The 17598-nt window shown below is 32.1% G+C and overlaps 3 protein-coding genes across 4 annotated transcripts; 2 read left to right on the top strand and 1 right to left on the bottom strand.

The window, feature by feature from the left end:
- Positions 1 to 1548: 1548 nt before the first annotated feature.
- LOC107929109 (uncharacterized) lies at positions 1549 to 5343 on the top strand. Its single transcript, XM_016860447.2, has 5 exons — positions 1549 to 1721; positions 2086 to 4389; positions 4503 to 4618; positions 4724 to 4836; positions 4958 to 5343. Exons 2-5 carry the CDS (start codon positions 2099 to 2101, stop codon positions 5063 to 5065), a joined length of 2628 nt encoding a protein of 875 aa, XP_016715936.2. The 5' UTR covers positions 1549 to 1721; positions 2086 to 2098; the 3' UTR covers positions 5066 to 5343.
- A 67-nt stretch (positions 5344 to 5410) lies between these two features.
- LOC107929110 (GPN-loop GTPase QQT2) lies at positions 5411 to 8390 on the bottom strand. Its single transcript, XM_016860449.2, has 7 exons — positions 8234 to 8390; positions 7974 to 8060; positions 7718 to 7832; positions 7352 to 7578; positions 6429 to 6719; positions 5983 to 6188; positions 5411 to 5901 (listed from the first exon to the last, which is right to left on the bottom strand). The coding sequence occupies exons 2-7, from the start codon at positions 8058 to 8060 to the stop codon at positions 5619 to 5621; spliced, it is 1209 nt and encodes a 402-aa protein (XP_016715938.1). The 5' UTR covers positions 8234 to 8390; the 3' UTR covers positions 5411 to 5618.
- Positions 8391 to 12368: 3978 nt separating this feature from the next.
- LOC107929010 (calmodulin calcium-dependent NAD kinase) lies at positions 12369 to 17277 on the top strand. Of its 2 annotated transcripts, none has more exons than XM_016860329.2 (9): positions 12369 to 12543; positions 12618 to 12811; positions 12890 to 13126; positions 13245 to 13306; positions 14664 to 14885; positions 15706 to 15835; positions 15934 to 16256; positions 16336 to 16480; positions 16836 to 17277. In XM_016860329.2, the coding sequence occupies exons 1-9, from the start codon at positions 12534 to 12536 to the stop codon at positions 17097 to 17099; spliced, it is 1587 nt and encodes a 528-aa protein (XP_016715818.2). In that variant the 5' UTR covers positions 12369 to 12533; the 3' UTR covers positions 17100 to 17277. The 2 variants fall into 2 exon arrangements, with proteins under 2 accessions (XP_016715818.2, XP_016715819.2); XM_016860330.2 differs by having other exon boundaries at positions 12618 to 12815; positions 12903 to 13126.
- Positions 17278 to 17598: the final 321 nt, after the last annotated feature.

The raw sequence follows: 17598 nt of genomic DNA, 5'->3' as shown, positions 1-17598 counted from the left end.
TTAAAGTGTCACATACAATGTTTTAATAAATAAAAATATTAAAGTAGTTTTTTTTTTTAAAAGTCAATGAGACTTTAGAACAATTGGCAAACACTCAAGTTCTAAGATTAATTTTAAAAAATTAAATTAGTGGTCGAATCGGTCATATAGTTGGTTTTTGATTTAATTACTGATCCAATAATAATTAAATGACAATTAATGTTTTTAATAAAATTTATAAAATATATATTTAAAAAGATTAGAAATCATTTCAATTGCTAACCTTTTTATCTTAATTTCTAATCTTTTACTGGTCCTTAATGGAAACAGTTAAAAATCTTATATGTATTGTTATACCAATTAATTTCTAATCCGATTTCAACAACATTAGCCCTTGAATATGATACAAATTACACGTAATCTCTCTCTATAAAAATGATATTTATTTGGGTGAATAATGCATGGTTGTTACGCTTCATGGTCCACAATGGCGGCGCTGGATACACACACTACAGCATAATTTACACCCACATCTTATGGATAAGCACAATTCCTGTTTGGATTTTATTATTTAATATTCTGTTTAATTTTTTTCCTTAAAATTTATAAATATAAATGAATTAAAAACAATAATAAAACCAATTCATACATGATAATAATATATGGTAAAATTGAAGATTCACGTGCTATCTCAAAATTTATTTATTTATTAAATTTTAATGTTTTTGTTTAAATAAAATGAATTTTTGAATTTAAAGAAATTTCTCATTATTCTCACCCTACATGGTAAAATTAATTAATTATTTATATATCAAAGTTTAAAAAAAATATTGAAAATCAAAGAATATAAAATTGAAATTTCAAATGATTTTATACTATTTTTAATTTTATGAATTAAATTGAATTTTCTATGCATCCTTGACCAGATAATTTTTTAAAAATAAGTTCAATTGAATCAATTCGGTTTCTCTTCTTATTTTTTGAATGATTTACTATTACAAATAATATATATATATCTAAATTTTGATAGATTCCTCTCAAAAAAAATTGCAGCAGTTTGATCCTATAAATTTCGAAAACAAGCAACTAAGGATAACTAGTCTCGACGTTATTATTTTTTTCAATTGTACGTAATTTTGATCAATATAATAATAAATTTAACTCTCAAAGTTTAGATATTTTGTCAATGTGATCAGGATTTAACAAAATTAACCTGCAACATTTGTGTAAATATGTAAATGTTAAGACTAAATTTGTTGATCTTTTTAAAATCAAGACCAAATTGACAAAATATGTAAATATTTAAGGCTAAATTTGTTGTTATACTACTTAAAATTATGCACAATTGATGAAAGAGATTAACAATCTGACTAATTGTCCTTAGTTGCCCATTTTTAAAATTAACAAGAATTAAATTGCTTGGGACCAATTTGTTCAATTTAGAAATTGAGAGAGACTGAAAAGGAGTTTTTACCAAAATAATAATGTGAGGCATGCCAGGAGTCCACGTGTCAACTTCTGAACCTCATACCCAAGAATCTTTCTAAAGAAAAGCTTGCAAACTAGCATGCCTCATCCATGGCGGCAGCCATCTTTTTTTTTTCCTAAATTTCATATTAACTTCCCCTTTTTAGAAATATTTTCCTTCTTTTACTTATCAGTCTTTTTTTTTTTGAATAATTAGATCTTCATGAGAACTTTATAAAAGGAATCTGCCAAAGGAATTTATATTTATGCAAGAGGTATGTGGATCGCCATTGATTAAAGCTTCATTTCTTATGGGTTTTTGCTGTAAATTTTTATTTCTTTCAACTATTTGTTGTTTCTGATGTAATTATCAGAATTTCATAAGATTTTCTTGTTTAGTAGCAATATTAGAACGTATTTTATGTTACTTGAATTCGGATATGATAAGGATATGCTCGATTTTTTATCAACTTTTTCATATATTTAGAGTATTATATATTCCATAGTCATACTCGAGTATATGTTAGACATGGATATGATTGTTATTTGTTTGATAATTTTGCTGATTAAGTTACCTTATCCATGGTGGTTCACTTGTTATGTTCTACATGAGATTAGATTCTATTCCTCCGATTTCAGGATCGCGGATCGAATGGATCATCGAACGAAATCGAACATGGAGAACGAGAAGAACGTAGAGCCGGTGACTGATTTACGACTGGCGCTGGGGTATTCGGGTCGCAGGATCGAGAGAAGGTCAAGCAATGATCTCGGTGCAGGTGCAGGTGCAAATGCAACTTCCAGGATCGGCATGACATTTGTGGCGACCGATCCCTTGTCCGAAATAGTTTGGTCTCCCCACAAAGGTCTCTGTCTCAAATGTACCGAATGCAGCTTTTTGGAGAATAAACGTTGCCTTGTCCGGGACACAGCAGGACCGAGCAATGCGGTTCGTTCGCTGCAAGAAATCGATACATCTGCAAGATCAATCGATGAAAAGCCTATAGATGAACAAAATATACATACATCGTCCTTGGCTTTCCCCATTCTGAATTCTAAAGTTTCTGATATAGACAATTTGGGAAATGACAAAACCGAGTTGTGTCATGAACTGCAGACCGATAATGGTAACTCTCCTATAGGAACTGCTGCCTTGGCAAATCTTGCTGGAAAGAATGATCCAAGAGATGTTGGTGATCGGACTCAGTTGTCCGGATCTCAAGAGAAAAATGTGGCATCCCCTGCTGAAAATGATATGCAGGGTGTAGGTGATAATGAATGTGTTGCAATGAGTAAAGTTTCGAGTTCGGAATCTGCATTTGAAGTTGAAAAGATATCTCAGCTCAATAAGGAGATTTCCGCTAGTAAACATTCTCCGACTAATAGTGGAATCTGTAGATATAGAAGAAAAGGGAAGGAAAAGGCTTTATCTGATGGGGATGTTAAAGGAATGATTTCGAAAGATGACAGCCACGAGAGCGTCGAGAGTTCCAACAGCATAGGCGAAAAAAGGTGGGGCTTTGAGCAACAGTTGATTGTGGGGAGCAAAAGATTGAAAAAACACGATGGTTCCTTCATGAACTGGATATCCAACATGATGAAAGGGTTTCCGAAACCAAAAGCCGAGACTCCATCTTTGCTTCTTACTACTACTGCTGCAAATACGAATCACTCACACAAGAGTCTCATCGAGAATCTTGATGCAGGCGATAAGATACAAAATCTGGGGCACGGAAATACCGGTTTTCAATCTATTTTTCATTCGATATACTCTCCGAAGACTAAGGTTCAAGGAACAACACCACAAAGTGAAAATGATCAAGCCGGACTTGAGCTGACTAACAAGATTTGTAACGTCGATGCTACTCCAATCGCTTGTCACAGAGAAAACTTTAACTTCCTTAATGTGTTTAATGAAAGGTTCAAAGAACCGATTTGTGGCAGCAGAGTAGGCCCGCCGACTCGGCCAAAGATTGCATCGATTACTTTGTCTCCGAGTAACAGAAGTAGTGAGGCAAATATTGCCGTGGGTGTGGAGAAAGATAGAGGAAGCACTAGTTCTTCTTTAGGTAAACGTAAAATGAAAACCGAGAACATTGATTCAGACCCATCTTCTGAAGCAAAGACATTTCGTAACATTGGTTACAAAAGCAACCTTCAAGGGAGTTTGTGGATAACTCGGTTTACTCCCAAGGCTTCTAGCTCGTTATTTAACCGGGATACCGATGGTGCTGTTGAGTGCTTGAGTGACTGCATGAAACCTGATCTTTGCCCCCGAAATGATGTTAATGTTTCCAACAAGCCCGAAGAGGAGGCATCCACCGGTTTACGCTCCCTTAGATCGGAAGACTCACAGATGATAGCTTCTCATTTCGTTAGGAGATTAGATGTTCTCAAGCAGATCATTCCTTCCAGTATAACTGAGAATCGAATTTCATCGACTGTCACCTGTTTCTTTTGTGGAAGAGAAGGCCATCATTTGCAGAATTGTCCGGAGATAACCGATACTGAGATCGAACATCTTCTGAGGAATATGAAGTCATGTAATAGATACGAACGACTACCTTGTGTGTGTTTTAGATGCTTTGAACTCGGTCATTGGGCTATTGCCTGCCCTTCAGCATCAAGAGTTCAACATCACTCTGCATGTAGAGCCTCTTCTTTGGCTAGACTTGAAGAAAATACGGAACTTTTAGACAAAAACCGAGACGCAATTGCTGGAAATGCCACTCAGATTGATACCGGAAAAGGCCCAAGTACTCTTTATGAAATTATTGCAGACAAAATGAGATCAAACACAGATGTGAATAAGGAATATGTAAGTTTGAGTTACAAGGAAATCAAACATTGGGGTAATTTCATCAATCAACAGGTTTCGGACACACCAAAGGCGATCTTCAAAGCAGTGAGGATGCTTCGTTTGTCACGGACAGACGTCCTAAAGTAAGTGGAGCATCATTTTACATTCGTAAATTCATTTTAAAACCATGAAAAACTTGATTCTTAAGCATTCTTAAAAACTGATGTTTTGATTTTTAATGCTACATTGGTATCAGGTGGAAGATTAAGGAACCATCGATCTTGCATCTCAAAGGTTTTTTCCTCCGATTGCGGCTCAGGAAATGGGAGGAAGGTTTAGGAGGAACTGGATATTATGTCGCCTGCATAACAGGTTTCGACACTACATCGTTAACAGTTTTATCATTGATTAATAGTGAATTATTTGCATGTTAAAATATTTTGATGTTACCATTTTTGTTTCTTGTTAAATTTCCAGAGGCAAACAGTCAGGGTGCACAACAAAGTTCCAACAGGTCCATTGTTGTTAATGTAGGGGGGATGAAATGCTCGGTCGATAGCCAATACATCTCCAACCACGACTTTCTCGAGGTAAAAACCAACCCGACTTGATTGTTTTAACCCCCTATTTGCCTGCTTGGAACAAAGACGGAAATTTACTAGCATGCATCTTGTCTACATTGTTGATGACATTAATTAAACTGTTTCGCAGGATGAGCTTACGGCATGGTTGCTCGCAACCACAAGGACTGGTGGAAAAATTCCATCAGAGGAAGAGTTGACAACGAAAGTTAAAGAGAGAAGAACGTTAGGGCTTTAGTCACTTTTTCAATATGCCATCAACACATGGTGTTCTTCAATCGTCTCATCTGATCCGATATTAGGTTTTTGCATAGAGGAAATGGAATTTTGTGAAAACCAAACAATTATACAAAATTTACCTTATGTAACACATTGGATTATCTAGTCATTATGCTCTTTGAAGACAGAACAACTTACGGGGTACCTAAACAATTGAGCAAAAAGATAGATAATCGGTCAAATCGATATCCTCGTAACTTAAGTTGGTTTTTGATTAATTTCATTTAATTTTTTTCATTTCTTTCCACCACTACATCACATACCTGCAAGGTAAGCTTAAAACGAGCATCTACCGAGTCCTATATGAACAAAAAATATAAACATTTTCATCCAAAAACATTTTGTTCTTAAGCACCCTACAATTTTCTGACACAAATTTAGTTTAAAGAGAATGCATAGATCATGGATTGGGGTAGGTCATCCAAGAAGTTTAGTTTAAAGAGAATTTACTGACACAACAAATCCAGTTCAATTTGATCGTAGATGCTAGACTTGCCGGTGCTAAACAATTCCTAAAAGGAGAACCTGGCAATCTCTTCATCTTCATCCTCCTGGATAAGATCTTCATCCTCGTCGGTGAACCTGTCATAATCATCTTCATCTTCTGGTTCTTCCACTTCATCTTCAGGATCCATCATTGTATTTCTTCTTCCATCTTTGTCTTTCAAACCAGTACTCAAGACAACGGTTTCGCCTCTCGTTTGCTCCATATCCCTCCTCAACTTATCCATGCTCTCTTTCCGGCGTTCTTCCTCTAGGCGTTGTTTTTCTGCTCGTCTCTTGTCCAGATCAGCCCTACAAATTTTGGGTTATTACCATATAAACTTAAAAATACTCCGGATCAGAGTTCACAAAATTAAAAGAGGGAGGCTATACTTGTAAGTTTCCATGTATTCCTCGGCACAGGCTTCAATGGCTTTAAAGAATTCATTCATTCCAGCACCAGAAATCGCAGACACTCCAACCGATCGTAAATTCTTGTAAAATTCATCAAGAGAGAGCGAGAGGCTCTGAGTTAGAGTTGATGTGTACGTAGTATCTGAACTTATTGCCGCTTGAAATGTCTCGAAATCTTCCATCCACTGCACAGAATAATTTCAATAATAAAGCTAACTGCGCATTGTATATATTGCATGTCAACAAGAAAAAGCTGGAAACAGTAAAAACTTAAGAACCCCGAAAAAATGGTGTTCCATAGAAGTTCGATAACCAATAGAAGTGGTTGCAGATCAATCATGCAAACACAATGGAAGCACAATTGACAGATATTTATCTGAGTGCCAAACAAAACATTTGCATCTAATATGGAAAAATAAATATACCTCCAAAGCAAACTGATGTTGTGCAACATCAACCTTGTTGAATGCTAATACAAGAGGCAACCGTGTCTTGTAAAGTATGCTACAAGCATAAAGCATGTTGCTCATGAAGGTAACCGGACTTGATGAACGAGGTGTATCAACTACGTAAGTGACAACAGTAGGAAACGTTGAAGCAAATGCTTCTGTAATGATAGCTCCTGAAGCAGACCAAGTAAATATCTCAATCTGCCCGGGAGTATCCACAAGAACATAGTCGAGTTGATCTGCTCGCCTCTCAATTACCGATATAACCTGAGATTGGATATTTGCAGAAGTCGTATACATGACATGCCATATGAAAGGTACAAGCACATCAAGGAACAGAATAAAGAAGATAAAAACGGCTACAAATACCGATGCAACTCTACATGCACATGCATTGTAACCTATGATGTATATAAACTTTACAACAAAGCTAGCCATTATCTGGTTCAAACATTTTGATCCAAAAAGGTTATTGTTGAGGGGAAGTCACTCTTTGGGCTGGTCTTGGACCCTCAAAGGAGATGTTGTTCCTGGGGCGTCTATGCTCGGTTTTAACCTCAGGTTTTGTCTCACAACACCGAGGAGAGCCCAAACGGGTTCACGGAGCTTGTGAGAGCACCTCACCACCAAGGAAATGTTTAGCATTTGGCCTTGGAGGGGTTCGAACCCATGCCCTTAAAGGGCATTGGTGGGTAAGAACACCACCACTTGGCATAGTTACCCCGGGAACAATACCTCCATTGAGGGTCCAAGATCAGCCCAGAGAATGGCCTCCCTTCAAGAGTTATTTTAAAAGTAAATGTAATAGATGGAGACAACTCTTCCTAGCACAAAAAGTCTTTGCACTGTTTTAACGATTCATATCACAAAACCTAATGCATAAAGTTCAGAAGCTTTACCTCATCAAATTTGGTAGCAAATAAATTGAGTGATGTAAGGATTCCACCATTAGGTCCAAGATTGAATTGCTTCATAACTTCCTTGTATTTAACAGTATCTCTTATATCAATATTAGCACCAAATGGAAGGGTCATTACAGCGGGGTCAAGATTCATCACATAACCCCTAATATTCGAAGCTTGAGTATGGCAAACAAGCCTATGAAGCAACGTCGTTTTCCCACTCCCTAATCGAATCAAACGACATATTTCAACAGTCAAATTTACTCAAAACAACTTACAGGCAACCTGAATTTCATTTACAGATCAAATATGCAACATAAATTAAACATTAAACGAACACCCAATTCAACTTTCTAAGTTTACCTGCCATTCCAACAACAATGATAATTACTGGTTTTTTCTTGAAGCCGGAAGAAGATGACTCGATATTTAACTTGTCCATAATACCAGCAAGCTGCTCTTTTTCATCATCGCCTCCCTAACATAATGAAATCAAATAACACAATACAGATAACAAGAACTACCCAGAATTAAAATAATAGTACCTGACGTTCTTTTTTTAATTTTCAAATGTTTTGACTTGAAATTACTTCATTAAAGGATGAACCCGTTTAGGTACCTTTTTTTCCGAGGAATTCATTTGCATTGAACCGCCTTCTTCTGGGATTTTAACACTTGGTTTTTCCGACTCGGAATCAATTTCCATCTTCGATAAAAAAAATTCAAGTTGTTTATGAATAAAAACGAAAACCAAGAGACAAAACGTTTTGAGTTACGATCAGAATAAGAACAAAGAAAAGAAGAGTTAAGGGGAAAAAACCCAGAAAATAAACAGAGAATAATAAGTGCCTGAATTTAAAAAAGGTGATGCAAACCAACCTCGTTAGTGAAATTCTTCAAATGCTTTAAAATTTGGAGTTCAAGGGTTTCCACTTCCCGGTTTGTTAGGGAATTGGAGAAACAAGGGTTTTACGCATTTTATGTACACAGAAAATGGGTTAAGGCTAATTTGGGGTCTCAGATATTTTTCATGAGCTTTATTCAAGGCCCATTATACAATAATTACTACTTAATTTTGAAACTTTTTAATGTGGTGTTTGTATTTGAAAAAAATACATATTTTAATATCTGAAAATAATTATGTAATTTTTTTTGTGATTTATTTGGGTTTTAGGGTTCATCAGTGGCGGAGTTAGGGCTGGCAGGGCTCAGTCCCTTAAAATGAACAATTTTTCATTTAAACTTTTTTATAATTTATAAAATTTTAAATTAGTAATAGTAAAATTATATTTTAACCCTTCAGAATGATAAAATTTTGATTTAATCCTTTACAAATTATAAAGATATAGACTATTAAAATGGTGAAATTATATTTTTACTATTGTAAAAATATCCAATTTAATTTTGACCCCCAAATTATTTTTTTTATTCCGCCACTAGGGTTGATTTGATAAAAAATCATCATTAACTAATAATATTAATAAGAGATAATATGAATTTTTGCCCCTAAACTTATGAGGCATAATATGATTTTAGGTCCACTTTGGTGCTTGTACTCTTTTTAATTTATTTTAGTACTTAAACTTGGCAACTAAATTCATTTTGGTCGTTGAACTTGAAAAATATGAAAAGTTTGATGATGTTGCACTTTAAGATTGTGCCACATCACGTTAAAATTAATATATATATAAATTTTCAGGTGATGTCATGGTATAATCTTAGAGTGTTGTGTATAGTGTTCTAATAATCAAACCAATAGTTAAACCAGTTAAACCATTGGTTCTCGATTCAATTGGTTTGATCGATTCAACTGCTAGACCAACAATAATTTAATAAATAATTAAAAATTCATTTTTAAAAAAATAAAAAAATTTATTAAACCGGTTCAACTTGTTTTTTGTTCCAGTTTTCAATTTTTATTGGTTTCGAGTAGTTTCCATTCAATCGATTCAACCCCTTTGTTTGGACTAGTATATCAGTTGATTCTCAAATTAATAGGTCCAACCAACCAATCTAATCATATTCTAATAACACTAGTCATAGCATTAAATATTGACAGAATACAAGTTAAAGGACTAAATTGGTCTAGTTGCATGGTTTATGTACCAAAGTGAACCCTAAAAAAGTATAGGTACCAAAGTAAACTTAGTTGTCAAGTTTAATGGCCAAATTTTATATTGTCCCCATTAATAATGAGATATTATCAAATTAACCTTGAAACTCAAAATAATCACGACAATCATACTGAATTTATACTATTATTTAAGCTCCTAGCTGAGTCGGTTTAAAATAAGTAATATTATTATTCAAAGAATAAAGGGATTTTAGTCTTTTCACTTTAAAGAATAAATCAATAAAAACATGTGTACGATGGGATTTAAACCCAGCCAATTACATTAATAAAATATTTAATGTACCATTTAGCTAAATTTTTTTATATTTTTATACATTTTAATTTTATTGTGCATATTTTATTACGTTAGCAATTATATATCTATATTATTGTATATGATTTTTAAATAGATATTTATATTTTAAAATTGTGACTTCCATACGTATGTTTATTTGATACAATTTTGATGGCTTGTTTTTTTAATTTTTTAACTTGGGCTAAAAAAATGTCATGCGTGATTAAAAATATTTAAAAGGAAAATCAATATACATGGTTGTTTTTTTATCAAATAATAAAAATTTTATTTACACATAAACGTCCAAATAGAAGTGGATTGGATATATGCCATTTTTTTATAATATATTATTATAATATTATTAAACTTATATCTAAGTTGTTGGAAAAATAATAATTATATTTAGTTATTTTGGATGGACGATGAGTTTATTTGTGCTTAGTGTAAAAATAATGGTGATAGTGAAATTAGATATTATAGCGCGAGACAAAACGAAAACTAAACATAGTATAATGAAAGTAAATGTCCATTCAAAGGGACAAGTTTGTTAAATAATAAAATTTTGTTTTTGTTATAACTGGCGTGGCTTAAATTATTTTGTGATTTTTTTAAAAATATATTGTTTATAATTACAATTGTAATTTTTTTAAAATTCTTAAATAAATCCTTAATTCTTAAATGCTTAAAATTCTCTACAACCATAAAATTATACATGTTTGGACATCCATTAGAAAATAAGAATGATTTTCAACTTTAAATATGATGCAAGTCCAATATTAAATCTTAAAAAATAACAATGGAATATTTGTGGATGAAAATTAAAATTGATATCTTTAGTTAGTGCTCAGCAGCTCAAGTATCTTGTCTTTACTGCCATGGACACTAAAAATTCCATGATTGACCAAATTTATTACTTTCATTTCCACTTACTTTCACTATATACTATTTTATTCAATATTTCTTAAAAAAGGGAAAACATCTTTCAAGAAATAAATTAAAAAAATACTTGATGATTTAATGACAATATGAAAAAAATTCTATCTTTTATCTCATCAAATTAAATTATAATTTTTTATTTATTATCATGACAAGTGGTTTAAAATTTCATAAGAGGGTTGATTTTAGCGCATGTCTTTTTTTTTTAAATAATTATCCTTTATTTTATTATCCAAACTTAAACAATATATTAAATTAATTGGTGATTTGGAATTAATTAATGTATATATATTGAATTAACTAACAACTTTCACATTTTAGCTTAACAACCTTTGTACATTGGATTCCATGGACCATAAAATGGAAATTCTAAGGTTGGTTGACCTTCATATTATAATGGTACAAGGTGTGACATTGCTAATGTAAGATTTATATTTCCTTCCTGAGATAATGAAATTCCATTCAATGAAGATTCACTGTTTTCATTACCTCATTATTGATATTCCAGGAGTTTGATTTTGATGTCAAATATTATTTTCATATTGTTTAGTTCACTCTATTAATAGAGAAATTATTTGATGGACTCTTCCCACAACATTATTTATAGTTTTTTTCCAATTATTTAATGACGTTTTAGTCATTTTTATGTTATTAATACATAATTTTAGTAATTTCATTTACGCTAAACACTAAATTTTGAACCCTAAATCATGATTCTCGAACTCTGAACCCGAAACCCATCTTGAACATTGAACCGTGAATCTCGAACCCCAAATTTGAATCATGAACCTTAAAACTCAAACTCAAACATTGATTTAGGGTTTAGTTTAAGAATTTAAGGCTCAAGATTCGGGATAAAAAATTACTGAAATATTATTAAATAATTAGAAAAGAACCATAAATAACATGATAGTAAAAGTCCATAATAACATAGACACCACACTGAAAAAATATCAAACTCGGTTATCAAATAACAAATTAAACTTTTACTATATTTATTTAATTATTGTTAAATCAACCGATTAACACAAAGTGTAATTATTTGATACACCCCAATTAAATTTTTTAAATTCGTCAAATGAATTGTGACAGTTATATATAATTTTAATTTTTTAATTTTTTATTACAACCTATAATACACTTGTGAAAAATCTAATAATTTAATGAGTTTGATGCTTTTGCTTTTTTATCTTTCCAGGGTAAGTTTGGGTGGGAGATTGGGTGCGGTGTAGTGCGTTTAGCTTACTTTTTGTCTCACGTTACACTATCACTATAGTATCTAATCTCAACGCCACCGCAAATAAACGCACCACCTATCTAAACTCACCCTCAATCTTTATATTTTTAATTTCCTTTTCAGCAAAACCAGTGGAGTAACGATTTTATCTTTAAGTTCACTAATTATGTTTTTTATTTCAACTTTAATAATAGTTTTTTTTGCTTTTATTACTCTCTCTACCGAACCATTTTGTCTTCTATCGACTAAACCCTTTCATCCCTAAAACTGAAATTAAATAACACAGGAACCCCATTTTAGACTTTTGACCAAAAAATTGAAACATTATACACTTTTTTTAGTTATCCAATTTTGTTTTACGGATTTTAATTTTATTTCAATATTTGTTCATAGTTTAATGCCAAAAGAAGTTGACTTGCATTTTTCCTCAACAAGTATAAAAACCTTCCCCCATCTACAAATCTCAACCGATCAAAGCCAAACACCACCCCCCCACCCAAAAAAAAAAAAAACTTCATTTTCCCAGAAATTCCAAGTACTTTCCTGTTGCAATAATTTTTTCCTCACTACTTATTTTTCCCAATAGTTATCAACAATTATGATCCATGGTAAGATCAGCTAATTGTTACCTTATTATTTCTCTTTTTTAATTTCTGATACTGATTTTATTCCATATCACCAGATTATGGCCCTCCTAAAATCATCATCGTCCAATTCCTAGCTGCTTCGATCATCGGAGCTGCAGCAATCGCCGCCGTAAGTTACTTCGGACCGAAGAGAAATCCCGTTAAAGATCGTCATCGAAGTCTTCTTATTCCACTGCAACAGAGGACAGGTTCCGGCCGTTTTGGAAACCGGGAAAGATTCTCTCACTATGTTGGTATTAAATTTTAGCATTATTTTTCCCAAATAAACCCCTTTTTTTTATTGGGGAACTTTATTTTCTTAAACTAGGTTTTTGGCACAGCTAGGCAGCTTGGATTTGAAGATGCAAATGAGTGTCCGAAACTGTGCAAATTGGCTGAAAATTATCTGAAAAAACCCAAAGATTGTGAGGTTAAGATCTTTGAGTATTTTGCTGAAGAACCAGAAGCTGACATTTTATATGGAAAGTTGGTGGAGGAATTTGAGAGATGCATACTTAGCTATTTTGCTTTCCATTGGAGCCAAGCTCCTAATATGATTAGCCAGGTATAATATATATATATATATATGAACAAAATCTCTTAATCATAATAATCTTTGATTGGGGAATTTATTAATTAATTAGTGAATGATTTAATGAAAATTGTTTTGCATTTCATGTCAGGTTTTGGGTGTTGAATCTGAGAAGAAAACAAAGCTAAAGGACTTTGTCATGGCAGCTACAAGGTGATTCCGACTCTTTTTTATTATTAATTACCAAAATAAAAATTTATCATTTATTAATTTACAATTTTTTTAAATTTTTAAAAAAGTTAATATAATTTTTAGCCTTTAAATTTATAAATTAAGTCTATTTTAATTTTTATATATATTATTTTAACACTTGAATTTAATAAATAGATTAACTCGAAAAAATATAAAAGTTTAATGATATAAGAACTTATGTCACTTTTATAACTTGATTTTTTTTTATTTTTTAAAATAATGGCTGGAGCAAAGTTAAAATATTATTTGAGGTCAAAATTGAATAAAAAATTTAAGGGCCAACATGTAATTTTATTATTATATTAATTTATAATTTCTTAAAATTTAAAGGGATTATATATATTTTTGAAGTGTCGCGTCATTAAATTCGAAGAGAATTTAAATTTAAAGATTAAATTGGACTTACTTAACCAAAGTAAATAAAAAATTATAAATATTAAAATTGATTTAATTGTTAAATTTATGAACTTTTTGAAAATAACTAAATGCACTCTTATAGTGCTAATTATATTTATATTATAATTTAAGTACATCAGAGAAATATTTTCAAACTTTTATTACATTAGTTTTTTTTTTATATTTTAAAACATGTTTATATATGTATGTTGTTTTTTGGTGAATTGTTTTATATTTTTTATTTGCATTATGATAGTCCCACGATCTAGTATTATATTGTTTGGAGACGACTAATTTTGTGTTTTTTCTTTTAATAGTCGAAATCTGGATCAATATAGCAATGCAAGTGGGTATTTTAAATTATTAATTAATAGTCTACAATAAATATTTAATTAATTTGAAAGGTATGCATTCACAATGTTTTGTTCATTTGGTCGTTTTTGAAAGTTTCATTCGGAAAACATTATAATACTCTCTTTTTTTAACATAAATTATTCCAATAATATAAATTTTTTATTAAAAAAATGGATATAAAGCGAGATTTAATTTTTGATCTTGACATTTTTCTTACATTGATTCTTGAATTTTTTCACACTAATTCTAGATTTTGATAATTTTTTTAATTTAGTTCCCAAATTTGGAATTCATTAAAATATAATAATATGACTTATGCAATAATATCACCTTAAATTTTTTTTTAAAAAATACTTAAATTTTAAATATTTTTTAAAACTTTAAGTGATGATTTGAGTGAGAGGATTAAATCAAGAAAGTTATTAAATTCCAAAATTATTATGGAGAAAATAAATTAAATTACTAAATTTAAATACTAAATATTGTTTTATCTAAAAAAGACTTACGGAGAATCGACTTTTATTAAAGATTAACAACAAATTATTTTGTTAATTTGGATTGATTATAGGCAAACGAGATTTGAGAGGGTGATAAAGGATTTGAAGGTGGCTAGGGTTTTCTCGACGTTGGTGGAGGAAATGAAGGCGATGGGACGTGTGGACGGCGAAGCAAAGTGTACGGACGTGATGGTGCCGGTGGCCCACAGCCGGCGGAGCCCCGTGCTGTTGCTTATGGGCGGTGGTATGGGGGCCGGCAAAAGCACCGTCCTCAAAGATATTATTCTCAAAGAGTAAGGCTAGCTCCATACCATTCCAAATTTTATTAATTATATAAAATATATAATTTATAAGTTAATATAATTATATTATCTTATACAAAATAAATCTATTTTCAATTTTGTAATGAAATATTATTATTTGAATTATACAGCATCAAATATATGCACGTATTATAAGTAATTAAGAAAATAAATGCTAAATTAATCACTTATTTTGTAATTGTCTAAATTCACCTTAATTTTTAAATTAATATAATTTATCGTCCTCTTTCTAACCTCCAAAGCAAATTTTGTATTGCAGTTTTTCTTTTATAATTTAGAAACAAATTTAATTAAAATGTAACAGTTAAATAATTTAAAAATATATTTTAGACACTATTTATATTAAATAATTTTCAAAAATTATATGAAAGTAAAAAAAATTATAATGAAATTCAATTTTTTTTAATTTTAGTTTTATTCCTTCTTTTAGTATGTTATTTTTTTCACTATAGACAGTTCTCACCAATTTAGAAATGGGAGATTGACTCTTTTTTGAAAAGTCTTACAATGTTCCTATGAAGCTCATGGATTTTTCAATTGGTTAGTATTATTTCTAATCGGGTTGTCTCCCTATTTTACAAAAAACTTGAGTGCCTAAAGCGGTAAGTTGTCGCCTCTTTAGACAATCTCGGACACTTGGGCTTTTATCAGAGTCGAAAGACAAAATCCCTGGTGTCAATCCATTGAGGAGTTCATCACCTTCGAATGGAAAACATTTTGAAAACTTCTTCGAAAAGAGTCGTCCTCCATCGGCAATAATGGTTTCTGACAATTAAATTGGCATTTGCAGATCATTTTGGGCAGAAGCAGCAGCGAATGCTGTGGTTGTAGAGGCAGATGCATTCAAAGAAACAGATGTTATATTCAGAGCTCTCAGCTCTAGGGGCCACCACCATGATATACTTCCTACATCTGAACTTGTAAAGTTTATCCCCCACCTCCGCCATTGATAACTTTTTAAGCTCATCAATTCCCTATACAACAAACTACTTACATTTCAACTGTATACTATAAATAGGTTCATCAATCCTCCACAGATGCTGCATCATCACTGCTAGTGACAGCATTGAATGAAGGGCGGGATGTGATAATGGATGGGACTTTATCATGGGAGCCTTTCGTCGAGCAAACCATCGCCATGGCTCGGAACGTTCACAAACACCGTTACCGGATGGGGGTCGGATACAAGGTAGACAAAGATGGCAAAATTACTGAGAATTACTGGGAACAGATAGAAGAGGAGGAAGAAAACGATGATCATCAAACACATAGGAAACCTTACAGAATTGAACTTGTTGGAGTTGTTTGTGATGCATATCTAGCTGTTGTTAGAGGTATAAGGTAAATGGCATTTGCCAGTTTGATTAATCTTCAGAATTAAGAATAAAGTTTTGTTTCTAATTTGGATTGAATTGTACAGGAGAGCTATAATGGTGAAAAGGGCAGTGAGAATAAATTCACAGCTAAAATCCCACAAAAGTTTTGCTAGTGCATTCCCAAGATATTGCCAATTTGTTGATAATGCCAGGCTTTATTGCACCAATGCTGTTAAAGGTCCTCCAAAGGTAAAAAGTCTTACTTATCAAACCCGGAGTTTAACTCGTTTCATTCATGACTTGGGATTCCGATCTCCAATAACCCCTTTTCCTTCTCCGTAATCATTGTTTAGCACAATTTAAATGATATTTTGTTAATGGGGATTTGAAAAAGTTAGTGGAACTTGGGGACCATGTGTATGGTACCATTCAACCTCCCACTTTAAGTTGTTGGTTCCATGGGACCGGGACCATATTGCAAATGGTCCAATGAAACTGGTCCTTTCTGCAAACCCCATGTCAACTAACTTAATACTTTATTCCTTTTATTGCTTCATCTTTTCTGAGTAATGTGTGTGTATATATGTATGTATATAAACGACAGTTGATAGCTTGGAAAGATGGAGAAAACAAGCTGTTGATAGATCCAGATGACATAAAATGGTTGTCAAATGTGAGCAAGTTGAACCCAGGTGCAGACTGTGTAAATGAGCTTTATAACCAAGACCCTAGTCCAGTAGATGAGCCTGGCTCGGTCTGGAAAGACATTGTTTTGGACCCTTCAAGACCAACCATTCAATTTGAGCTAAAAGCTTCCATTCAAAGAATCGAAACAACGACGCTGACGACAACATCAATTGTAACATGAACACAAGTACATATAATCTAGCTTCATTGCAAAGAGTATGTTCAAGTTTTTTCAAAAAAATATTCATATCGCCATTGACAAAGCCTTCAATTTTGGTTTCAGATCAACTATCTCTCCAATGTATATCTTTCATGTAATATTCCAGGAAGGTTAATGATAACTTTTGGCTTTTCAGGTTTTTTTTTTTGGAATTTTGGTGAAGATAACTTCAACTCTACTCGTTTTTAAGTAAAATGCAGGCACTTTAATATATTACTAAGTCGTATGGATGTACTTTTTGAAGATTGTGTTTTGACACTATTTTCTAGGCTTGAAGAGTTTAGATTTGTACAAAATAAAAATTAAATTATGGGATTTTCAGAGTTTTATTTTTCAAGACTCTCTTCGATATTTAAGTTGATAGAAAAAGACGATAAAAATACAAAGGAGTAAGAAGTGATTTTGGCATAATAACAAGAAAGTGAAGTTAGAGACCGAAGAAAGTGTATATAGATATTTA

Source organism: Gossypium hirsutum, chromosome D09 (assembly GCF_007990345.1).
Source record: "Gossypium hirsutum isolate 1008001.06 chromosome D09, Gossypium_hirsutum_v2.1, whole genome shotgun sequence".
Taxonomy (NCBI): domain Eukaryota; kingdom Viridiplantae; phylum Streptophyta; class Magnoliopsida; order Malvales; family Malvaceae; genus Gossypium; species Gossypium hirsutum.
This window is presented reverse-complemented; position numbering and strand designations above follow the sequence as displayed.